General features: G+C 40.9%; 1 protein-coding gene across 1 annotated transcript in view; it reads left to right on the plus strand.

The window, feature by feature from the left end:
* The window catches only part of CNTNAP2 (contactin associated protein 2), a 1,111,126-nt gene that overhangs the window by 1,038,354 nt on the left and 46,566 nt on the right, over positions 1 to 26,206 (plus strand). The window contains exon 21 of the mRNA XM_051611595.1: positions 5,185 to 5,278. Coding sequence (XP_051467555.1) covers positions 5,185 to 5,278 — 94 coding nt within the window. The remainder of the gene's footprint in view (positions 1 to 5,184; positions 5,279 to 26,206) is intronic.

Raw genomic sequence — 26,206 nt, forward strand, 5'->3', positions numbered from 1 at the left:
GTCAATAGCAAAGCTGTAGTTATTTTGGCTGGTGGAAGATTAAGCTTTAGAGCATTATTATTGTATTTTGAATTTTTTTTAATAAAATGTCTTAAGCATAAAGGAAAGCCTTAGCTTTATAGCAGTGCAGACACACAGGCTAGACTGACAATTATACAGATATCCACAGGCTGAGTATGTGTGTGTGTATGTATATGCCTTTCATATATATCTTTTTGTGTTTTTTACCAGGACTACTAAGGCCATGGAGGCATGATATTTGCCCTTAAATTGATATGTCTCTTAATGTCAGGACTCCTGTCAAGATTACTTTTATTATCTAAGTTAACAGTAATTTAAAAGAAATAGCATTTTCACAGAATCACAGAATCCTAGGGGTTGGAAGGCACCTAGAAAGATCATCTAGTCCAACCCCCCTACCAGAGCTGGGTCACCCAGAGCACATCACACAGGAACGTGTCCAGGCGGGTTTTGAATGTCTCCAGCGAAGGAGACTCCACAACCTCTTTGGGCAGCCTGTCCCAGGGCTCTGTCACTCTCACAGGAAAGAAGTGTTTTCTGATGTTTCCATGGAACCTCCTGTGTTCCAGTTTGCACCCATTGTCCCTTGTCCTATCACTGGACGGCACTGAAAAAAGCCTGGCTCCATCCTCCAGACACTTGCCCTTAACATATTTGGAAACACTGATGAGGTCACCCCTCAGTCTCCTCTTTTCCAAGCTCAAGAGACCCAGCTCCCTCAGCCTTTCCTCATAAGGGAGATGTTCCACTCCCTTAATCATGTCTGTGGCTCTGCGCTGGACCCCTTCAAGCAGTTCCCTGTCCTTCTTGAACTGAGGGGCCCAGAACTGGACACAATATTCCAGATGCGGCCTCACCAATGCAGAATAGAGGGGGAGGAGAACCTCTCTTGACCTACTAACCACACCCTTTCTAATGTACCCTTTCTAATTTTATTGAACTTCTGCTTAAATCCCAGCAACTTCAGATAAGACAGTGTTCCTTGGCATGATGTGACTTGAGAAATGAAACCGCAGGTTCCTCAGAAACTGCCATTTACGTTCATCTGTGTAGTGCTCAAGGCCACCCTGTGTTTATATTAAGCTTAAACAAAATGAAGGAATTTTCAAAGAAAAGTCACCGTAATTAAAAATGGTAAATATAATTTTAAATCTGTAATTTTATACAAATTCATGACATCAACCTCGGTATATGAAGAAGTTATATTTAATTTTCAATAATGTAATATCTTTTTTGAAATATCACTTGATGCTAGTAATTCCTTTTTTATTACGTCTTATGTTAAATTGACAGCCTAGTAGTTCATACAAAGATTGCAGGCTGCTCAGTTCTAGCTGCTTGCACTTGAGCACCCACTGGATGGCAGTCACATACAACTTTTGAAGGAATTCAGCTTGGTCCTTTTAACTCACTGGCCTAACAAAGAAATTCTAGGTTAAGTGCTTTTAAAATAAAGTTTTCTTTTATTAGATAATGCTAGTTTAGAACAAAGACAAGCAAGAAAAGCAAGCAGGCAGTAATCTTACCAGTCCCTCACTGTTGTCTTGTGGTGCACCACTTCATTTCAAGTGCCAGGATGATTAGAAGAGCGTAGCTCAAAGCTGGTTGTGGCAGGCAATGCAGGCATCCCCCATGGCTCTCTTGCTTATCAGTGCTTGCCCCTGTTGATGACAAGGCCAGGAAATTAGTACCAACAGTTTTTACATGGAGATTTATTTCAACCAGGAACCAAAACAGCCCAAAACTTCAATCAGAGTGGTTAAACCCTTAAAACAATTCATAGCCAAACCCATTCTGAAATTTTTCCTTGACTTCAATGAGATCTGAAAACTTCTGTGAGTGGATAGATTCATTTATCAATTCAGCACAAGAGGTCAGTTTAAACTAATACCCATAAGCAGTAAACTGGCTGTATCTGTTAGAGACTGCACTGTAACACAGCATTAGAGTCCCCTTGTTGCCATCCCTGGCAGGATCTTTTCAGTGCTCTGCCATGCTGAAGTCCTATGAGGAGATGAGGTCACTGGAAGGAAATTTTTTTTTCTTAATCTGGCCAAGATCACCACTAACTGAGCTGTTCTGAGGTGGAGGGAAGAGGGGGCACACCTGCTCCCATCTTTGATTCCTTTTGGGCTGCACAAGAAAGCTGCACCGTTTCCCTGCCGGCATGTCCTGCACATCCATCTGCAGCATCTCTTTCTGAGCTTTGCCACACAAGACCCACTGGAGGACTCCAGGGTGCAGGTATGGATGCGAGCCTGCCTCTGTCTCCCTGCTGTGCTTCTGTAGGGATTTCCCAGAGGAATCAGAAAGGGGGAAGGAGGAGCGGCCAACAGTGCTAGATCCTTGCCCTTTGCTTGTCTGTCAAAACACTGGCGCCATCTCTGTTTCCATAGATGTGCAACCCTTCACCATACACCAGTTTGAGTGATTTGGTAAAACACAGTATCATTGTTTTGGAATCCTAGTCATAGCATAATAGTATATTTTTACTCATTTTAAAGATGTGTGTCGTTATGTGTTTTTGCCAGGAAGGACAAAGTTGGAGAATTGAGTCTGGCAGAACAAGATGAGTTTTGCAATGCTCTCTGAATTCTATGAAGGATTTTCCACCATGACCTCTGAAGATCTTCATAGCAAATATAGCATGCTTGTTTACCTGAACTACAAAAGCTAAGCTTTGGGTGATGGCATAACATATTAGATATTCTGGGACCAAATATAGAGCAGCTTAAAACAGCTGAAAAATAAGAACTTAGACCTCAAAGTTGGTGTTGTACTGTATGGGCAGATGGCAGCCTTGCAGGGAACCCATATTGCAAAGAAAAAGACAATAGCTTTACATAGCTAATATAGTTACTACTTTTTAATCCTTATGGACCAACCTTCCCACATCCTGAACAGTAACTGAATACAAAGGGGGTTTCACCATACCACAGCTGGCAGGATTTGTTATTCTCTATTTGTGCATGTAAATGCTCACAATGATTCATCAGGATGTATCAGAAATAATTCCACTGCGGGCAAAAAAGTTACATTAATTTCAAGTCTTGGCATATGAGAGCATAGAGAATCAGAGCTTTGTGAATCAGTCTTTTCACCAGTCTTTTCCTGATATGCCTCTCTAAAGTCTATAGCTTTAGTTTAATAACCATAGCAGTAAATACCATGACAACTCAGAGCCATTCCTATTTGTTTTCTGAAGTAAGAACGGAATCTTTTTTTCACTCCCACTGACAACAGGTCTAACACTTGTAATGCTGGATGTTGGAACACTGATTACCCTTCCACCAGGGAAACCAGTAGCAAACACTTCACCAGAGTTTGTACTTAGTAGGACCTGATTTGGTTAAGGTTGATAACTCTTTCGTATTTTGACTCTTTGTACTAACTTTATTACACCCATTCAAAAATAACCTTTTTTTTATATTTTAAAGTATATAAGTCTGTTTTCAGGTAAAATATGTGGGTTTGGTGTCAGTTAAAAGTCTGAGACACGCTGTTCAAGAAACTGTGAACTTAAACTTCTTACTTTCGGATTAAGAAGATGAAACTATGTGTTTCCACATATTTGACTAAAAAAATCTACTGTTTTAAATTGGGAGCTAGCCAGTAGTCATGCTGATAACACTGATGGCCGGATTTTAAAAAAACAATGTGCAAACTAGTTATCGTCCATTAAAAATCATTTCTGAACATGAGTATGAACATGCTCTGGCAGGGGGGTTGGACTCAATGACCTGCAGAGGTCCCTTCCAACCCCTAACATTCTGTGATTCTGTGATTCTGTGTTTCCTAGATCTCTTGGCATCTGCAGGGAACTTTTTTCTTCTCTGTCTATTATGTGTATACACTTCTCTTCTTGGGGTTTTGGGGCAGTATATGGGGCAGTATAAGAAAGACAGGACTCCTCTTTTCCAGTTATCTTGTTTTTTTGCGATAACTGCCTCTGCTGTTTCATGGGTATGACATCAGTAGGCTTTCCAAGTAATGATTAGCTCACAGAATTCCAGGTATAAAGGGATTCAGCCATTCAGTTCTCTGCTATCTGCCATTCATTTCCTTTTAGCCACTGAATGGAACTTCTCCAGTATTGTTAAAGCAAACTAATTCAAGATAATATTTCAAAATTAGAAATATTTCCAAAAGATATGTGAAAAAATATATGCCCTTCAGTACTGTGTCTTCTCCAGAATTACCTCTGCAGTCTGTAATACCCTGCAAAGTCTTATATCAATGTATGAGTTTCTGTCTTGCTTCATGCCAAGGTAAGGCCAGAACAAAAATTAAAATTAAAAAAAGTAAATTGTTGTTCAGCCCTCCTTAAACCTGCATAATGAACAGGTAAAGCCTAGAAGACAACAACAGCAAAGGCAAAAATTCTCCCCAATTACCTTCATGAAATGTGAACAATCAAAACACTACTGAGCTGTATTGAGCTATCCCAATAGTGCTACTGCAAAGCATAAGCAATTTGCCTTCTTCCTCTCCCTTCACATTTTTCTGTGAAATAGTTAAAAAACAGGAAAAAGTAGCTAATACAGTGTGATTCTTGTGCCATATCAGGAATAATGTGAGTTTCGTACAGATTAAACTATTGAAGTTATTTCTTAGGTTTCACTAGGTGTCATCACAATTAAGCTGAACAACACTGTCAACAAGAAAATAATAAATATTAATGGAAAAAATACATGTCTTACTAACTTGCTACTTTGCTGAAAGAAAAGGTGAATGGCCAATACCTACATCAGTCTCAAATGTTCAGCTATTCTCCTGTGGGCAAAGCATGTCAATGTAGCTTTAGCAGTAACATAGGTCCCAAACGGAAATCTTGCACTAAAATAATAAGTTGTTTTATTGTGGATGTCGATGAGGTTGGTTTTTTTAGCAGTTTTGTTGAAGCACACAAGCAAAAACTGAAACTATTCTGCAATCAGAACAAATAAATGTCCAGTATAAGTATTTTTTAGGCCTTGGAAATCTTGGAAATGGCACTTATGGAAGAAGGAGTATTAACTGTTATTTCCCCTTTATCAAAATGAAAGCAGAGCATATCAGATAAAGTTGTAAGAGGCATAAACTGTAAAATAAATCTGATTCAGTAGCACTGTAAATAGGCAGATCGGTTCAAAATACTCAATCATGTCTTTTCTCTTTCCCCAGCTTGATCACTATCCTCCAACAAGTTACAGCCTGCCAACAGCTTCTGACATTCAGTTCAATTCCCCAAAGGCACTATTCCTAGGAAAAGTTATAGGTAAGATTTTATTTTAAACCTGGTGATTTTATTGGTTATTTTCAGAGAATACTGAAAACTGTAAGCACAAGGGACAACGATGTTTGTCATGTTTGCAGCAGGACACTCACTGCACATGTCATTCTTGACTAGAAAGTTACGATGGTGGAGTTAAGACCTAAAGCAAGGGTTACATTCACCTTGTCACATAGGCTGATGTGCACACAAGTAAGTGATTCTCTGGCCAATGCATGGAGGAAAACAGATATAGGTGAGAGACCCCTTAACATCACATTTGTGCAGTTTCATTACTCTCTAGGTGTCAGGTGGAGGGAATACAAGTAAATCATTGGGATCACTGGTTCTGTGAGGAGATAGTATCTTCTACTATGAAGTTACTGTATACTTGACATAATGCCTTTATCCATGCAGTCAGCCTCTCCTGGCATAACTGTCCCTCATCGCGCTGCCAAAACTGCCACTTTCTCACAGTGAGGCCCACCAGCAAGGTCCTTTGAAAGTCTGTGACACCTATGGCAACACTCATCTACAAAAGTTTCCAACCCTTTTATGGACCTCATTGTTGTTTCCCAGTGCAGCAGCTTCCCAGGCAGCTCCCCAGCTGAACTCAAAAGGCAATGCAGATGCATCTACAATTGCCTTGGCCTCACTTTTAGACCATCCTGCTTTCTATTGCTTAGTTTTTCCACTACTTGCGTGTTACTTGAATTTCCAGAGTTCCTCACTTCAGGAATCAAATACTTCCCTGACATTTACAGCTTTTTAAGGAGAGCTTTTCCTGCTTTTCATAGACAAGAGGGTATTGATATTATTTCCTCTCAGTGCTTTGTACAGGAATGTGGTTGCTTGAGCTGCAGTGAAGTGTTAAATCCAGAAAACTGTAAACTTTTTTTTTCTCTTTAGTTGCATAAGGCAGTAATCTGTGAATCCCACACACTGATTTTTTAAATACAAAAGCGATGTGACTTCTTGAAGATACACTTTACCATTTGTTTCATTTTCAAAATTTAACATGTTGAACATCCATGGATGAAAAGCCTTTAAAATGCATAGTTTGCAAGGGGGAGACATGAGCAATCAGCTAAGAGTAAAAGGTCAGGCCTTTGTGGGTCTGTCTCCTTCCAGCTCCTTTCAGTGATTCCATTCAGGATACTGACCATCACTGAGGTCTGTCCCCTGCAGCTGGTGGCATGTTGGCCAGAGCAGTAAGGGGAATACAGGCAGGACCCCATGAATGCACAGTCCCATGTCACCTCCTCCATCCCACTTGCTTCTGCTTTGGTGAAATAAAAAATCCATCTGGGCTTTCACTGTACAAGCAGGACAGGACAACTGGAAAATGTTTCTTGTTCAACAGGTTCTTTCCAACTCAGTCTCCATTTCTCCCTAACTCTATTGGACCCAGACCCTATTTCTTTTCACCTCTGTTAGGCTCTGTTCACTTGCTAACAACTCTCTGTCCGCTCTCTACCATGGCCCACGATGTGTCCAGCCCCAACACCTACAGCTGCAGCGTTGGTGGTGCAGGTGGGACAGTGTGGGGCTGTTGGGCTTTGTACGTGGGGTGAGGTTGGCATGGCCATGGCAAGGGCTGATGCCAGCAGGGCCACTGCCAGCCAGGGGATTCTCCCGCCCAGTAGCAGTTCCCCATGCAGGGTGAAGATCTTGGTAGCTTCTGGGCTGTTTTCATCCAGCTCCAGGTGCAGGCACAGTGCAGATGCAGCTCTTGTTCTGTGTTCCACTTTTTGGCTCGCACCTTGGTAGCAGCTGGAGATGGTCCCTCTTAAGTTTGCATTGCAAAAGAAGTGCAAAAGCTAAAAAATCTAAAAATCTGAGCTTGATTGTTGGCTGACATGATTACAGTGCTTGTGGAGCTGTTGCTTCTCCCTTTGATGGGTGAAAAGTCTGGTGAGTCTGTCAACTCAGTCTGGGCTTCTGCTGTACGAACGGGCCAGGAGACCTGGGAAAGGTTTCTTTTTCAAACAGTTTATTATCAACTCCTCTAAACTCTCTTCCTTAACAAGTCTATTAAGCTCTATTTGTTCACAACACTATTGGGCACTCTTGGGGCTGCAGGTGCAGGTGGGGCAGTGAGGGACTGCTGGGCTTTGGCTGAGGGGTGGCTTTGGTGTTGGCAGAGCTGAGGTTGGTATCAGCACGGGCATTACAACCAGTGAAGAATCACGATCAGCGCGCCGGGCACCACCAGGGCTTTGACTTCTGGGTGGTGGTTGAAAGAAGAGGGCCAGAGGGATGAACCTCTCACTGCCTGTTGCTCCGGCGAGCTCTGGAAGTATGGCAGCGGCTACCGGTGGAGATGGACAGGTGCTGCCAAGGCTGGGAGGTGCTTCACCTCTCATCTGGTAGGTGTGGTCCTCGTGGGTGGAGACACCCGAGTGTCCCTTGCAGGCTGGCCTTCTGGAGGGGTGGCTTCCATCCATCTCTGGTGCATCTGGGGCTTTCCGTTTGAGGCCACCTCTTCTCCTGGCCTTCTGCAGCAGGTGGGGATGCTCTCTGGTGAAGCTGGGATTGTAGTAGTAGAGTATCTAAAAAAAGAAAAGGAGAAGAGTTAGTTTCCTCCATCCCAAGACTGGAAGCCACCAACTATGGGAACTAAGACTTTGAGTGTTGAAAGATGAACGTGGCTACTGAAAAGGCCTCTGAGGGCTGCAACCTGAAGCTCAGGCTGAAACGTTGCACAGCAGTTGTGTTCAGTCATTGCTGCCCCTGGGTTGTTGCTGCCGGGGAGCAGAGCAGTGGAGGGTTTTCAAAAGCATAAGAGCTGTTCTCAAAAGCCAGATACCACTCTTTTCCTGCAGCTTCAATGTGGACTTCAGCAGGCAGGTAATACCGTGGTCCTTAGATCCATCTCCTCAGCCTTCAGCAAGTGCTGCAGGGATGTTTTGGATTTGCAAGACATGTACAAAGGATTAAAAGCAATCGGGTTACGCCGAGTCTGTCTTTCCTTGTAACAGGTTCAAACTGAGCAGCTCTCGCTGACCTGTATTTTATCCACACTTCTATTAGTCAGAAAGGCTAACTTAACACTTCCTGGAAATGACCTAAGAAGGAATTCAGACCAGACCTCTTGCTACCATCCCCATCTGCTCTCCTGCTACTTGCTGTGAAGGTGTGCCTGTCCCCCACGCCTGTTGTGAGCCTTATCTGATGTGCAGGGCAGCTGCTATACCTTGCTGTGAGCAGCAGCTGCTGCTTCTTCTGCCAGGAATTCAGGCAGGGAGGCAGATCTTTCAAAGTCCCGTTTAATTTTGGTGAATCCATAGAGATTCAGCTGCCGAACAAAACTCTTCATCTTCTGCATGGCAAAAACCCGCAGAGGTCCTGTCCTGCCCAGCACCTCCTCTTTGAAGAGTTCTTCATTGACTGCTATGCATTTTCCACTCTCGCTCCACCAAATGGACCTGAACTCGTCGCTTTCCAGCAGCTTCCAAAGCTTCTGTGGAAAGCAGAGAGAGGAGAGTTCCTTGGAAAGAAGAGGGGCTGGTTTGGTCTCGTATCTGTCCCTGCCAGGTTGGACATCCTGCTCCTCCTCTTTCCCTCCCACAGCAGCATCACAGGGTGCTTTTTCCCCCTGTCCTTGAGGGCCAGGAGAAGTGGTGTCTGCCAACTGCTCCAGCTCCTCTGGAGCAGAAAGAGATGGTGTTTCTGTGGGAGACAATTCCCTTTTAAATCTCTTTATCGCAGCTGGACTGAAGTTTTCCTCGCTAGCCATTGCCCTGGACAGCCAGGCCTTGTCCTGCCAGTCAGGGAGCAAAAGCCAACTGGCACTTGTGAGTACCAGTGGAATGTTCTGCTGCGGTGCTGGCATCACAGGATGATAGAATGTTTCGTAGCATTCCACGATTCTGAGGTTCTATGATGTGAGTTGGAAGGGACCTTAAAGATCACCTAGTTGCAACCCCTCTGCCATGGGCAGGGACATCTCCCACTAGGCCAGGTTGCTCAAAGCCCCATCCAGCCTGGCCTTGAACACTTCCCGGGAGGGGACATCCACAGCTTCTCCGGGCAACCTGTGTGCCAGTGTTTCACCAGCTTCACACTTAAGAATTTATTCCTAATGTCTAACCTAAATCTAGACTCTTTCAGTATTAAACCACTACCCCCTCATCCAATCACATCACAGCCTTTTAAGAATCACCTCCCCAGCTTTCCTGTAGGCCCCCTTCAAGTACTGGAAGGCCACTATAAAGCTTCCCCAGAGCCTTCTCCGGGCTAAACAACCCCAACTTTCTCAGCTTTTCTAAATAGGAGAGGTGCTGCAAACCTCTGATCATCTTCATGGCCCTCCTCTGAACTCACTCCAACAGCTCCATATCTTTTCTGTGTTGGGGGATCCAGAACTGGACACAGTAGTTCAGGTGGGGTCTCACCAGAGCAGAATAGAAGGGCAAAATCACCTCCCTCAACTTGCTGGTCATGCTTCTTTTGATGCAGCCCAGGACACAGTTGGATTTCTGGGCTGCAAGAACATACTGCTGGGTCATGCTGAGCTTCTCATCAATCAGCTTCCCCAGGTTCTTCTCCTCAGGGCTGCTCTCAATCCATTCTCCACCCAACCTCTAATTGTGCTTGGGATTGCCCCAATCCAGGTGCAGAACCTTGCATTTGGCCTTCTTGAACTTAATGCAGTTTGCAGAGACCTGCCTCTCAAGCCTGTCAAGGTCCCTCTGGATGCCATCACTTCCCTCCAGCATGTTGACCACACCACACACTTTGGTGTCATCAGCAAACTTGCTGAGGGCGCATTCAATTCCATTGTCCGTGTTGCTGACAAAGATGTTAAACAGCACTGGGCCCAGTACCAATCCCTGAGAAGCACCACTCATCACTGGTCTCCTGTGGACATCAAGCCATTGACCACTAGTCTTTGTGTGAGACCATCCAGCCAATACCTTATGCACCAAATGGTCCATCTGTCAAGTCCATGTCTCTCCAATTTAGAGACCAGGATGTTGTGTGGGACAGTGTCCTGCACACATATGTACAATAGCTGGTTTTTGCCCGTTAATATGCAGGGCTTGATCATAGGGCTCACTGGACTTTTCCAGAATAAAAATGTATAAGAAGAAAAAAGTAGCAGACATCAGTGAGTACAGGGTTTTTTTGTTTTAAAAGAAAAAAGTAAGAAAAGTTTTGAAAATCTGGGAACTTACAGTTTATACTCCTCTCACTTTTTATAAGTAGAGGAAGTTGACGAGATGGATTAAATGCAATCTCCAAATCTAGGATTCTAACAAGTAAACATAGTCCTGACTATATTTATCACATAAATACATAAAGTACAAATGAAGGTTGTCATCAGGAAGCATAAAGCAATCACATCTGTCACTGATGCCCCCTTCAGCTCCGCTGCTAACCTAAAATTTGGTAACAAGCAAAGGTTTTAGGATACCCTGAAGGAGTAATTTGTGGATAGTTTCTATTTCTGGTTTCCTGTGTGTTGACTTAAAGCCTCAGACAATTGCTTCCCTGTTTGCAAACATGCTATTTGTCATCCTTTCTTAGAAACTGCATCATGCATTTGGTATATATTGTACCTCCTATTAGCCCTGGGATTGATTACTTCATTTTTCAACAGCATAGAATTATATTAGCATGGTTGGGAACACGGTAATTTTGCTACATCTTCTCTGCTTCTGGTGTTGCCATTGCAAGACGGGATATTTTGTTAAGCGAACGAGCAAATCAGTACTAATAAAAAATAAAAGGAAAAAAAACCAACTCTTTCCATTCTTTCTGTCAAAGAGAAGTTTGACTTTCTGCAGAGACTCAGACTCCCTGATGTAGTGTTGTGCAACTGACCATGTCAGTTGATCAGCTTTACTGTGTAACTCAGAGTAACACTGAGTGAGGGAAGAGCACGTTTAACACTGTTACACCACTGCAGCATTTTGAAGGGCAAAGTAGATGCAGAATCCAGTGTCTTTAAAGCTTCTAATTGTTATATCATACTGGGCAGGCATATTTCAGTGGACCTGAGTGATTAGCACCAGCAGAAAATCTGAATATATATATTAGATTACAATTTGTACCCACCTACAATTACATTCTCTAAATGTAATTGTAAATGCCCATTCTCTAAATGGGCAGCATGGGAGTCGCCTCCTATTTCTCTGCTAGTTTATCATCAGTTGCATTCAGTTTATCTTGTTCCCATACTATGCAATTTTTATTTGTATAATTATATTTGTAATTCTATTTTTATTCAAGGCCCTATTTCAAAAGACAGATGGGTTTTTGAAGAGCACTCTGGAACAATCTTACTAAGAAACTGATCTTCTGTCTTATTTCCATTTTTGTTAGGGTTATTTGCATAGGAGCAGCCTCTTCTGCCACAGCCGTGCTGGCTGTGATAGCTCATCTGCTGCCAGTCAGAAATGATAACTTGCACAACACCTACTACAATGCAATGCCACTCTCTGCTCTAGGTGTTACAACAATATGGCTGATCAATCAAATGGTGATGAAACAGCTCCATGCCTCATAGCTGTTCATGTTATTTTCTGTAAAGCAGGAAGGTCACATCAGAAACAGAAATACATTATTGAATTGCACTTGTATTCAGGGAGTATTTCTTCTTCTTGAAGTTGAGGTCTTTTCTGCTTTCCTGAAGTAATTTCCAGAAACTGCAGTTGTTCACTGCCTTGAAAAACACTGACATAAAATATTTTTAGCTTTCCCAGAAACTGGAGGTAAAGGAATTCAGTATGTAATTCTTACCCAGGTAAAATGGATTGTGATTTGAGATGTCAGATAAATGTGACGGAGACAATGAATGGAAAACCCTGTTTTACGTGACTGTCTAGTAATAAAAATGGTAGCATTAGAGAAATACAGGATTTTATTAAAAAGATAGAAAGGGAATTGTTAGGGTTTCAAGAAAGTTCTTTAATCTGTTATTTAAACATACTTAGGCTTTGGTGGCTGACACAGATGAGGTAAGAGGGAAAAGCTGGCTATCTGAATGACCAGCCATGAGGAGAAAAAACCAAAAAGTAGACAATGTGACAAGAAGTGTTATATGTCACAGCTCAGCTCTGAATCTGTATTTTCATTTAGGCTGCAAAATGAGGCACATAACTGAGACAGAATAGAGCAGAGGTTTGATTTTCCCACTAAGTGTAGTGGGTTTGGATGCAATGTTCATGTTTGTCTTCACATCCTTTTAGGAGGCCTACACCAGTTTCTTATATGGGAACTTGCTTTCTAGAGAACTGATGTCATAGTCTGTACTTTATTACTGAAAGTGGAGTATTTCTTTGGCTTTTAATATGCATTTATATAGAATTAACTGCACACACTTAAACATGACTTTGTAGAAGTATCATTCTGGGGAACAGAAATAATTTGAGAGTTTATTAATAGGATATTTGATTGAGCACAGAAGCACCAAGATCAGACAAGGGTTGCTCTTGAGAAAGTGGCAGAGAAGTAAAGGAAATGTGCTCCTTGTCTTTCTTCCATCTCCATCAGCCACTTCAAATCAAATTATATAATTTCAAAAATACTTACATATCCACTTGGAAACAATCAACATAATACAAGTCATCTATTACACAGACGAATTATTTCAGAACCAACAGCTGTCGCTGCAGCCTATCTACAGGCTCCATAGGCCTTACCCTAGTGCTCTTCAGGTACTTTCTTTAAGAGTAGCAAAAAGGGAAATACCTTTCAAGTCTGAGTTACTTCTTACAAAAGCAGCTGCCATCACTCCTACAGTTAAAGAGAGCTCCTGGAAACCAACCCCGGGGACCTGGACTATTTTCTTAAAAGGGGGTTTCCTGAAGAAAAAGAGGTAGAAGGTTCCTTTCTAGATGTGTTCTTTGGTGTCAATGACAGGATTTTTTATTGTTCCTTCCCTTGAGTTTCTCTGATTCTTTAGTGGTACGTGTGGTGAAAAAACTGGTCAGGAGATATTCCTCTGGATTCATTTTCACATTCACTGCCTTGGACTGACGGGAGGTAAAGACAAGCTTGCATCTAGCCAAGTAATTAGTTTCAAGTGTGCAAAAGAGAGAACATAGAAAAATTGGAACTGCTTTTTTCTTGCATAGCATCTCTTCACAAACAGATGCTGAATAATAGTAGGCAAAAGTTCAAAATCCTTTGAACTATCTGCAGAGACAACAGCAATTTTTCTGAGAGGTGGTCATTCTTTACTACTAAATAAAGTACTTCTCTTCCATAAAACAAGCCTGGCAATTTGATGCTTCAACACATCTAGCTGAGTAACATAAATTCTGTACAATGTAATTAATCGTACCAAAAGCACCATAAACTTTCAAAACCAGCTTCAATGTCCATGTTTCCACAGAACTGTGGAAGTTTATCACATAGAGGGTTTGTTTCCTGCCAAAGGATGAACATGTCATTTATTTGAGAACATTTACTGTCATTGAAAATGAGGATTTTGTAGCCTTGACAAAGAACATAGGCATTGTCATAATTGGCAGTAAGTTTGGATATGCTACTTAAAATTGACATAATATGATATAAAGTTAATCTTAGTCAAAGAAATCATCAAAGCAGATACCTGCTTTGAATTAGGTTTCTGATACTCAGCTCTTAAATTGGGATCCTAGAAGATAGTGCAGAGCTGTAAATTGATTGTGAATAATCTAAAAGTATTCTACTACACATCTCTGACACGTATCTACTACTACCTCATGATACATATCATGAGGTTAGCACCTCATTATATTTATTAGCAATGTGGCAGTCAGGGCTCCAGAGCTTGAATTACCTCTGTGGCTGTCCTTCCATTTTCTGTTGTAGACAGATAATCTGAGTGCAGGGTAACTTAGCCTATTCTGGCTAAAAATGAACAGGAAATAGCTATCATGCACTAGGTTCATCCACTAACTTACTTTAAAGTCACTGCCTTCTCCTTCATTTTGTAGCACCAGCATTAACATGCGGCAGTGTAACCTCAGGGAGAATGCATCTCTATATTGTCAGTGCAGGAATTTTCCTGCTACAGGTGCAGTTGAATATTAAAGATGTGCTTTGCCCTGCATGAGTCACACGTGAATTATCTTACAAAAATATAACATCTGGACAATTTTCCTTCTCCTCTTTCTCCTGTGTAACAGCATCAGCCTGGTTGAAACTTTTCTCGGATTTAATATTGCCTATCTCTCTGATCTCAGATCCATCATGTCTGTGTCCATATCTCATTCTTTGAAGCATTTCTGGGAATGGTGGAGATGTTGCACAGCTCTTTTAGTTAAAACATGAACAAAAGTAAAAATAATTTTTGTTTTCTTTCAGACCTCTGACTTTTTGACCTATCTAGTTTCTATGCGAAATCCTACCTACAAGCCCTATTCAAAGAGGAGTATTTCCCATCTAATGGACTCCCATACAAGGGGACACCATAAAGACTTTCAATTGCTGGTTCCACCCCAATAACTTCTGTGGCAGAAATCAGAGTAGCTCAAGTGAATGTTCTGTTTTGTTTGAGAACTGAAACAAATAGAAGCCAAGAATATCCATTGGTGGTGTTCACCTGTCAGCATGTCTGCTGCATCTTCTTTCCAGTTGTTAGAATATTGTAGGATTTGGCTGTTAAGACATTGGCCTGCTGGCAGCTCCAGAGAAGCAGAAGGTAGACCATCACCCTCACAGTAATGAAGTTTTTCCCCACGTTGAGGTGGAACTTCCTGTGTTGTAGCTTGGTGCTATTTCCCCTCATCCTATTACCAGGCACCACTGAAAAGAGATTGGCCTGTTCTTGGCATCCACCCTTCAGATATCTGTAGACATTAATAAGGTCCCCTCTTAGTCTTCTCGAGACTAAACAGCCCCAGGTCTCTCAGCCTTTCTTTGTATCACAGATGTTCCAGTCCCTTAATCATCCTCGTAGCTCTCTGTTGGACTCTTTGCAGTAGATCCCTTCCCCTCTTGAACTGGAGAGCCCAGAACTGGACACAGTACTCCAGGTGGGGTCTCACTAGGGCAGAGTAGAGGGGGAGGAGAATTTCCCTTGACCTGCTGGCCACACTGTTCTTAATACATCCCAGGATACTATTTGCTCTCTTGGCCACAAGGGCACATTGCTGTCCCATGGAGAACTTGTTGTCCACCAGGACCCCAAGGTCCTTCTAGCAGGGCAACCCCTAATCTATATTGGTGCATGGTAATCTCAGTAGTTATGAGTAAAGCCAGCTATGCTTTAAAAAATTAGCTGCAGTCATCTCCTCCCGGTTCCACTCCCACCCTTCAGGCCATTATATGTATGTTGTAGGTCAACACTGCCCTTTCACTTGTTTATTGTTTATTGCTCTGTAACAAAGACTTCACTGATTACTAGTCGATAAAGGTTCTGTGGGCATTCAACAACTCCAGAAGGTCAACACCTTTGGTTGTTTTTTTCCTCAAGCTCTTCTAGCATATGTACCAGCCTGTAACAGGATGAAAGAGTCTCCTAGTTCCTAAATTATGGTTATTTTCCTTTATGCAATGTCTTCGAAAATTGTTTCAGATAAATTGCTCTACAGAATCTTGCGGAGAACATAATCCCATATAAAATAATCTTTTTTTCCAAAGTATGCATCTGTTGTGTGAAAACACTGTTTTCAAGTATGACACTATATAGTGGATTTAAACTGAAAGAGGTTAGACATTAGGAAGAAATTATTTAGTGTGAGGATGGTGAGACACTTGCACAGGTTGCCCACAGAAGCTGTGGATGTCCCCTCCCTGGAAGTGTTCAAGGCCACTTGGATGGGGCTTTGAGCAACCTATGGGACGTGTCCCTGCCCATGGCAGGGGGTTTGGAAGCAGATGATCTGTAAGATCCCTGCCAACCCAAACCATTTTATGATTCATTCTAAGTAATGGAATAAAATGAAAATTTAAACTTCAGTAATTAGAGTGACCTTTTCCTCACAGCTATGTTTTCTTAAGGTGGCATGTCTTAGTTATACAACTTCTCCCTACCACAGGAAGAGAAGAACTATCTCATCTGTAAAGTATAATATCTGGTACTAATATATTTCAAATGCAGCTGCTTAAAAGGTTCAAAGAGGGGAACTGAACATGACAAGATCACTGAGGACATCAGAAAACCTGCTGTTTGCCCTATAAAATTATAATGGCATCGACAGCAAAATCAAAAGAGCTGCAAGGACCTGCAGGGCTTGTAAATCATAAAAGAAAATGTTACACAATATGAAAGTTGAAAACAAAAGGTATAGTTGAAGTGGAAAGTGAGAGCATGTTATAATTTCCAAAAGTCAAAAATCAGAATAGGTCTCCCCTAAAATAATAGGAAGACAGAATTGACAAAAAAATGCCTTTGCTGGGCCAAGGCACACGTCTTTACATTTTGCATTATTTTACCTAATATGGGCAACCTCTCTCCATTGCTCCAGATAGAAGACATTCAAAAATAATCTGAATATGCACCCATGTTTTTATCAGAAACAACTGCATAAATATCCATTCTGGCCAGTTTATTTTGGTTGAGGGTGCAGATTATATACATACCGTTCCTTGTATGGACAGGTAAAGAAATTATGTCCAATTCAAAACTCACTCATTGTTTGACAATTGAAAAACCCTCAGTTTTTATCTGACACTTGTTTGACTTATGAAAGAGAAGGCAGTGGGGAGAAAAATCAGAACAAAATAACTCATAGCCTGACAAAAATTCAGACACTGTCAGACAGACAAGAGAACTGCCTTAGGTCTGGATGGCTTTCATTCTCTCAGAGAAGTCTCGATCTGTCCATGCAGATAGATTTTAAGCTGCACAGCTTTGTGGGAAGAAATCTATCTCACTTCAAAGGCTCAATACAAAATCTTTGCATTGCTGAACTCCGTTTTAATCCACAACCTTAAGAAGACCTTACATAGAATGTAAAGTGGGTCTATATTGGGCTGATGTTCTTCGTACAAGAAAAAAAGTCACCTGTTCTGCTTAAGGATAATCAAGACATAGTAAAATAAACACTGCCCTCAAACAATATTAAGTAATGAATAAATGCAAAGATAACATTTTTAAATAACTTCATATAGAACTATAAATTCATAGGCTACATTATTTATTATGAGTAGTTTGCTCTAACTTCTACTCTAACAAAGAAAAAAAAAGGAAGGAAATAAATGATGGGAAGATAATTTAACATTTTCCTGTTAGGGCACACCTTTGACTGTAGACTACTTTGTATTCCTTTTAAAGGAAATGCTCTCTTTATTTAAAATACAGAACCAAAACCTGACTGATGTATTATTATTCAGTGTTTCTGCCCAGCAGATTTTAAAGCTATATATATGTACACTCTTTAAGTAAACCCTTTCAGATAGGTACAGTGATGCATTCTCCATCTGCATATTTCAAGCAAGGGTTAAACCACTGTTGGTTGCCACAGAGCAGGAGCTCATTCAAAAGATTGTTCGTTCCATTTCCAATGGCTTTACCTACATTGGTGCTGTAGATAACAAAAGGCATTGTAGTTGGCATAAGTGACCTCGCTTATGGTTGGACTTGATGATCTTCAAGGTCCTTTCCAACCAGGATGATTCGATGATTCCACGATTAAAACTTGCCATAGTAAGATAGCTGTGATATCACTCAAGATAAACTCCTTGCCCTTGGTTATTTTGCGTGGTATAGTGAGGTGTGCTTAGGAGGAAGATACTGGGAATCAGTCACCCCAGACCCAGGATTGCTTTTTGCTGTGTCTCAGTCACCAATAACGAGCTGAAAACATCCACTTAATTTAGATTTTTGCATCACCTGTGGTTTTCATGTGCCATTTCATCTATGGCATAATGTCATTCAGCTAAGTTTCAGACTGTCACAGTTTTAAGCTGAAATATGGCAAAGGAGGGGAGGCAGGATCCTACCCTGTGTTAAAGGATGGAGTTACTCAATAGCCAGAAAAGTACAGGAGGTCTGGTCTAACAAGCAGGCCTTTATATATCTAAGGAAATGAAACAAATTGGTTTAATTTAATAATTTGGATTGTTTTCTGGATTAGAAGTTAATAGAATGATTTCTTGAGGGAAAGAAGAAATCTGTCTGGAGCCTCACAAGTCTTCAAGGGGGACTTCTATAACAGCTGCAATTTTTCACCAAGACCCATAAATTCATCTAAAAATGCATGTCTGGTGCCTTTTTTGGTCTTAAAATGTGGTATCTTATTTGAATAATGTATTTTACCAAAAAAATTAGCAGTTTAAAGAATATAGTATTGTCTAGTGTGAGCAATAGGGTAAGATAGGACAGGATCGGACAGGACCGGACCGGACAGGATAGGATAGGGTAGGGTAGGATAGGATAGGACAGCACAGCACAGTATCAGGTATAGCATTGTTTTTAAATAGCTTTGTCAATTTGACTTGGAGGTTTTCTACAGCACAGTCTATATCAGTGACAGCTCCTTGCATTGTAATTAGGTTGTTTATTCTGATACTAAATCTGACATAGTAGTAGCCATGTTATGCCATTGACCATGACAGGTACGAAATCTTAGATTTACATACTATAATAAACTCTATTTAGTCTGCAGTACAGTGGCTAGTTCATAAACATCTCATTTAAATACAACAGGAATAAACTCACATCTTTAGAACTTTCGTTTTAGAGAAGCCCATTTCCTCTCCAATAAATATACACCACTTTCCAGAAATCTCTCCTTCATGACTACACGGACTTAAAAATCTATTTCAGTGGTTTTCAGCTACTGAAATATCAGGGCTGTAGTCTGCTTGCAGATGAAGCAGTTGAGTGAGGTTACAGGCAACTACCCACCAAAAGGTAATATTTTTATTTTATTCAGTCTGATAGCAAGATAACATACTGTCACTGGTTTTGTTACTCCTTCTTCAGAGAGTGTTCAGAATTTTACCAGTCCTCTCTTCTTTTTTTGGAAGAGATTGTCAGCTGCCTCATTGTTACATGAAAAGACTTGTTGATCAACAAAATTGTCTCCTGATCCTTCCTCCCAGTTGCAGAATCCAAACTGTGAAAGTTTCACCATAATACATAGTTTTTTCAAAAATGCCTAGGGAGAGAAACATACTAGTATCAAGTATCAGAAACATTGAACTGTTTAAAATACTCAAGATAAAATGATGCCACTCAAAACCTTTTTCTTTTAGGATAGGTTGGAAAGGATTGGGTTGTAATTGATGAGGCACCTCACCAATACTGATATTGTGACACATCCTCAGGGAAAACCACTACTACAGCTACAAGTGTGATTCATCAGCCAGATCTGAGGGGATTTCAGTTTAGCACCTTGAAAATATGTACTTTCTTCACTCAATAAATACTTAACATAAAGTTAGAATAATCCCCAGCACCCTTTGGCTAATGGCAACCTCTAGTTGGTTTCTTCCTTCTCATGGGATTCCTTGCAAGAAAGTCAATAACATGACAAACAAAAATGGGAGTGGTCTACTATTTATGCATTAATTAGACCAGGAATTAGAGACTCTTCATTTTTCATAGGGGATGTCTAGGGTTTCCCTCTAATTTAAACATAGACAAAAAGCTACTAAACCATTGTATTTTCTCATAGTTAAACCAGATATTATTTATTTTTTACCACTTAGTAAGACCACTGTAAAAGTTGGGCACATTCTTTTTGTATTCTCCAATGAAGTAAGAAAGAAATAAAATGTCCGAAAGCTTCGTAAGCCATAAAAAATCTTGGAGCAGCAGTGCAGGATAAAGAGCTGGCAATGTTCTCAGAAGACAGTAATGAATTTTTTTAACATTAAGTTTATTGCTTAATTTTCTTTTATAATTTTCTCCATGAAATCCTTTGAAGAGGTTTCTTGGGAGAGTATAAATGGCTACTATAAAATGTCAAGTGCAAAGTAACTTTAAACTTGCCAATCTATGTCCTTGTTGTGATGGGGGCTTTGTTGTCCCAATTACAAATTAGCCCATACCCAAAAACAACCCCCAAATACACCATGAAACTTCTGTAATTAATAGTTAATACTGAAGATAATATACAGGTACTGTTACTTAAATATACTTCTATGGCTATACTATTTCTTCTATAGTACATGTTACAATAATAGAAGTTTGAGCATTTATTAAGATGCTTTTTCTTCTTTTTCCCCTTTTTTTTTTCCACTTTTCCCCATAGAATAATTATTCTGAACCAAGCACATTTTTCTACTAGTTCACAGTGATGTTTATTTCCTCCTTTCTAATTCAGTGTAACTCAAAGACCCATCTGTGATTCATCTTTTTGAAATACAGAAAACCAGGTAATAGTCTGGGATAGTGCATTTTGGTGAAAGTTTCTCAGCTGTCTCTAATGTTACTTATTAATGTTATGGGTTTTTTTTCTGCTGTCATGCTTTAGATATGGACAAACAGGACACTAACAAAACTTAATGTAGTGAGATCTGTGATCTATCAAGCTTAGAAATAATCTGAATTACCCTGAGTCACACAAACTGGTTTTATTTTGAGTGACTTCTACAGCAGACACATTATTCACCATACATCCTAAAGAACAGTTCTGGCTTTTGGATAATCCAATTTTATAGATGTTTTGGGCAATACAGTTTTATAGAACTTCAAGGCAGTTAATAATGCCAAAAATGTCTTTGTCACAGCACTCAAGAAGATGCTCTTCACTACTCTCAAATACTGCTGCAACCACTGGGAGACTCTTAAGCTATGAGTATTTTCCTGTGTTAGAAAAATGGATGAGAGGAAAGGAACTGTGTGAATTGGTACTTGCCTCCTTGCCTCTTGTTTAAAATAATAGTTTTAGATCTCTGGCATGCAATTAAAGAAATGCCAAGCATTTCTAAACTTTTGGGTTTTTTCTAGAAAGTTCTGGAAATTTATACAATTAAAGAGTTTAGTAAGGGAGACATCTGAATAAGGGTTTGGGTAATCTTCGGATTATTAAATTTAATTTAAAAGTTTAAGAGATAAGCTGTGAAAACGCCAGCCATCAGTCAGAGGATTTAAAGCTGTGATCCTCATGCCATTGTCTCTAATGCCCTAGAATTCATAGTGACATCCATTCAGTTTAAGGTAATATCCCCCAGCATTTCATTTAAGTAGCATAGAAAGAAACTAGCAGTTTGAAGTGTCAGGTTTTTTCTTTAAGTGGCATTTACAGATTGTATGTAGATTTTTTTTAATTCTCTATCAGATGTTCCACCCCTAACACGGGTGCCTAATTTCTCAGAGGTGCTTGAAATGTTCATTAACTTGATGAAATGCAATCACTGCTGAAGTAGCTAGCAGGTTAAATGTAACTATAGTTTTCTTATGCTATTTGCATATTAAAAGTTTTTACTGAGCCTTCCCTGAGGCTGAGGCTGAGGAATTCAGCAGAGTGTCTTGTACCATTAAAAAAGAAAAGCAGGAAATGTTTACATATAGCAGTAACAGCTATGAGATAGTTTGAGTTTGGCAAAGATCTGTAAGGGCCATTTTGAGGACTTGATTCTCATGCACCCTATATTTTGATAAGTGAGTCAGGTAACTATTGTGTAAAAGGAACTGGTTTTCATACATGTGAAGTAAGGTTCTTAGTTTTAGTCACAAAATAAATTAGGAGATTCCTTTATTTCACATTAGATCACTATATTTGTTCAAGCTGTAGGAAATATTAAGTGACAGTGATGGCAAATTGAAAAGTTCTGTAGGAGTTCTTTTCCTACCGGGAACTTTAGCATGATCTCCACTTGAATATTCATTTGGATTAAGCAAACTGGTTTTTGAAGCAATGAAATTCATTCTATCAATCAAATCTCTCAAAACTGAGCGATCAAGTTTCGGAGACTGAAGGTACTAGGGTCAGAAACTGAGCTGGTGAAAGCTGTAGGAGCCCCTTCTGTCCTAATGACCATGCTTCAGCAGAGCTCAGGGCACTGGATAGGATGCATCAGTAAAGATGTCGTCAGCATTACTAGCAGAGCTGGGATGCTCTGCTAACCTTGCTTCCAATGCCTGAGCCAGCTCAAGTTCCTCTGCTGAGTGCTGCTCTGTGCTGTGGCCTTTAGTCAAGTTTCAAGCCTTGGGTGGATGACCTGCTTTCATTTCTAGATCATTTTTATAAGTCATTTGATGTTTGATCATTACATGTCAGTTCTTTGATGCATTTCTAAATGAGAAATTGATGACAGACACTTTCTCTTTTTTAAGGGGTACCTCATCCATAATTTCTCAATGTTTTCCTGGTGGCAATATTATTAGCTTGCTGCAGTGCTGTCTTAGCCTGTGCATTCAATAACAAAATGCAGGTACTGCATTCCTCCAGCTTGCAGCACTCCTATAAAATAAACCATTTTCCTGAATCCATGAAGGACAGATTTCATGCACTGTAACTGCCCCTCATCTGTGGTAATTTTTTTACTGTTGTTGTTCCTGTTCTGTTTTGCAAAAACTGGTGTCCAAAAATACTAGTGATTTTCCTGAAATATTTGTGTTGTGACAAGAATTACCTATAAAAGCTAGTACTTTTTTCAACTAACTTCAAGAGAGTTGTCACTCTTCTTAAAATTCTTACACACAGCCATTCAGCTAATGGCAAGCTAGGATCCTTGCATTCAGTAAATGGTGCTGTTCAACTATTTCTTGATTGCCTGGATCATTTTTTTTTTTCTCTGGTGAACTCATTCTTTTTCAATAAACCGTTGTGATCAGTTAAAAAGTCAATGAACCCAGTGTACTAGGGTATCAAGCATTGAAGCACTAGAAGAGATACTGATATAAGAATCGTGTTGGCACAGTAACCAGTACATGTGGAGAATGTATCTAAGATTTAAAGAATTGCACCTTTTCACCAAGATATTGAGCTCTCTGCAGTCAAGTTTGCTTTTCAGCTTTACCCCAGGGCACACCAGCAGCAAGCAACCTGTGATGGTTCTGGGAAAACCTTCCTCCTTGAGCCTTCTCCCCTTCCATTTCAGCCCCCACAGCCCAGACACTCAAGGGACATTTCCACACACAGCAAAGGAGCTGACATGGCCATTTCACAAGGCACAGAGCCCTGCCTCTGCCAGAATGAGAAGGCAATATTTTTGAGTGATGTTCTAACTTTATCTCAGCTGAAGCAAATGGCATTCTACACTGGCATATACTCTCATGTGCTTACTTTATCTTGAAGAAGGAGCCTATTCAGCAGCTCTGCAGTGAGTGCCTGCAAGCTTTCAGAGGCCCAAAAAATTCTCTCCATCAATGCACAGAGTATATCTTAATTGCTGAAGACTGTTATCTTGACTTTGTAATAATGTACCCTCCAGGAACAAAGGAATGCCTGCCTGACAGCTGAGCTCGCACTGCATCTGAAACCTGGGTATTGCTTGTAGTGTGCCAAGCCCTTTCTGCTGAGTAATGCAGTGAAACCAGGGCATTAAATTTATGAAGGACATTTTTTGCTGGAATGAGGCCAATGGTCTGCATCTTGTCCTCATATAGGAAAATAAAGAGATGGAAAGTGTTAGAGTTGCATTTCATTTCTTCTTTATTCTGAGGGTGTCAGAGAGAGAATGGGGCAGAAAGGAGGGATGGTGGAACATGATGAGCTTGACAGACAACCAGTTTGGATTCAGACCTGGATCTATCCTCTTTCTTGTTTCCCCCCCCCCCCCCCCCCCCCCAGGAATTTGTCACAGGGTTCACACACTATCTTCTATTCCCAGTGTGATTCCTTTACCAACAGTGCTGCTTACGCAGCTCTTTCTGCACTGGTTTTGTGGCTTTTCAATCATTTGTGTGGCACTTACACACTAAATCCATTTCTGTCACTTCTGAGCTGACTGTTTCCAATCCTTCCTTATGAATCATCTGTGGCTGCTAGATTTTTTAAAATAAATCTTCCCTTTACATAATTGTAATAATAATGTGTCTAGTCAGACTAAAAGCAAATAAAACATATGACAAATAGTAACATAGTGGAGGCATGTACAAAGTCTTGTGTACCCAGGTTCTTCTGCAATTTTCTCCCAGTCCCCAGCCTGTGCACTTTTGAGCTTCCCCACAGATCTGTGTGAGGGCAGCAGGCTTAGGACTGACTCCTCTTACTACTGAAAATTGTACTGCATTTCAATAACACATACTTTAGCTTTCTCCGAGGTAAAAGCAATCTGGGGAGCTGTCCTTATACACACACTGGATCTAGGCTTCTTGCCTAGCCCATAATTCCCTTCTCCTCCCACCCGCATCCTCTGACCCCCTTTGCAACCCTCTCTGGATCCCCCTGGTTCTAGCTCACATAGAAATTTGCAGCAGGCAGCCTTTATCTCAAGGATACTGTGGTCAGGCTGCATTCTTTTCCTGCTGCTGGATTCCTCCTGCTGTCTCTCTGCTGCTCTGGATCCAGCTCCTTTTCCCCTCCACTCACCTACTTTTCGGTGTCCCACAGGCTGGCAGCTGTCTGGGCACCCAAAGCTGTGGTGTGGTCTGTAAAGCATGGCAGAACTCTGCAGGTCAGTTTTCTCTAAGCTTTTAGCATGAGCAAATTGTATGCCCTTCCTTCTGTTTTCCAGAGCTCAGATGGAAATTGTTAGAGATGTCTATATTTTGTAATGTAAGTAGAACTTACTATCAACTGCTTAGACAACTTCCTTTCCATGAGAATAAAACAGCTGAGGTGACCTAATTCTGAGTATCACGTTCTTGTGAAGTTTGGTTGAGTGGCTCTGGAGGGGGAGACAAAGAATGTAGAGTGGGAGAAGCTGTAGGAAACACAGACGTAGGGCATAAAACCTTGGTGACAAAGCAACACTGTTGATAAGCTAGAAAGTTGGCTGCTGCCAGGTGACTGTAGATCAAATGGATGTTCTGCTCCTGCGGTGCCAGATTGGAGCAAGGTACAACCTGGGGAAATTCACTTGATCAGCTGTCCATGGAAGGTACCATGTTTTCTTGTTTATTTGCATTGTTTGACCATGAAGCAAAGAAATTGGCAAATACATCTTTACCTCACCTGTCTAATGCTTAATTATTGTGGATTGGCTTCTGCTTGCTACCCAACTTAGATCTCTTGTGAAAATGCATGGCAGTTGTCCCAGCTGAGCATATGAAATTTGGCTTCAGCCCATGTTGTTTTCCCTCATCTCAAACCGAGAGCATCAAGTTCTGTGCTGACACATTTCCACCCTCTTGGATCTCCAGTCACAGGAGCTGGGTATCAAGAACAAAGCTAGCAACACGTTACTCTCTCCCTCCAGCGAGGGAAAGCTGAAGTACAGGATTGTGCCATCATTGTTACCCTTAGGGTGACATTTTGAGTTTGAGCAGCTGACAGGAAGTCCCCTGCTGTAACCACCACCCTCGCTGCTTTGCTGTTTAACTGGTTTAAAAACATATCAACCAGCCTTGTAAGGTAAACATACCAGCTTACCATAGATTTTACTAGAGTTTGTAGCAAGAGGACAAGGGGTAATGGATTAAGACTTGAAGTGGGGAGATTTAGATTGGTGAGAGACTGGAACAGGGAAGTTCTGGAAGTCCCATCCCTGAAACTGTTCAAGGGCAGGTGGGATGGGTCACTGAGCAACTTGATCTAGTGGGAGGTGTCCCGGCAATGCAGGGCATTTGGATCTGGATGATCCTTAACGTTGCTTCCAGCCCAAACCATTCTATGGTTTTATGATTTCATAAGACAAAAGGACAGGATCCTCCTACATTTTAAGGTACTGGAGCCTCAGTCTAGCCATCACTTTTATTGTCACTGCTGCCTGATTTGAACTTAGCAATAAATTGGTGAAATGGAGGAAAGAAATTTAAAAACACTCATTAAAAATTTTTCTAGTTTTCAGATGGACTGATCCACACAAATCCTGAGTATAAAGTATATTTTAAAATGCATATTGGTAACTTCTTGTGCCAGTATTCAGCTTCTCTTGCAGAGTCTGGTGCCGAGCATGCTCAAATACAGCTTTTTTTTACTATCCACGAAAAGAGTT

The sequence above is a fragment of the Apus apus genome, chromosome 2 (genome assembly GCF_020740795.1).
Source record: "Apus apus isolate bApuApu2 chromosome 2, bApuApu2.pri.cur, whole genome shotgun sequence".
NCBI lineage: Eukaryota > Metazoa > Chordata > Aves > Apodiformes > Apodidae > Apus > Apus apus.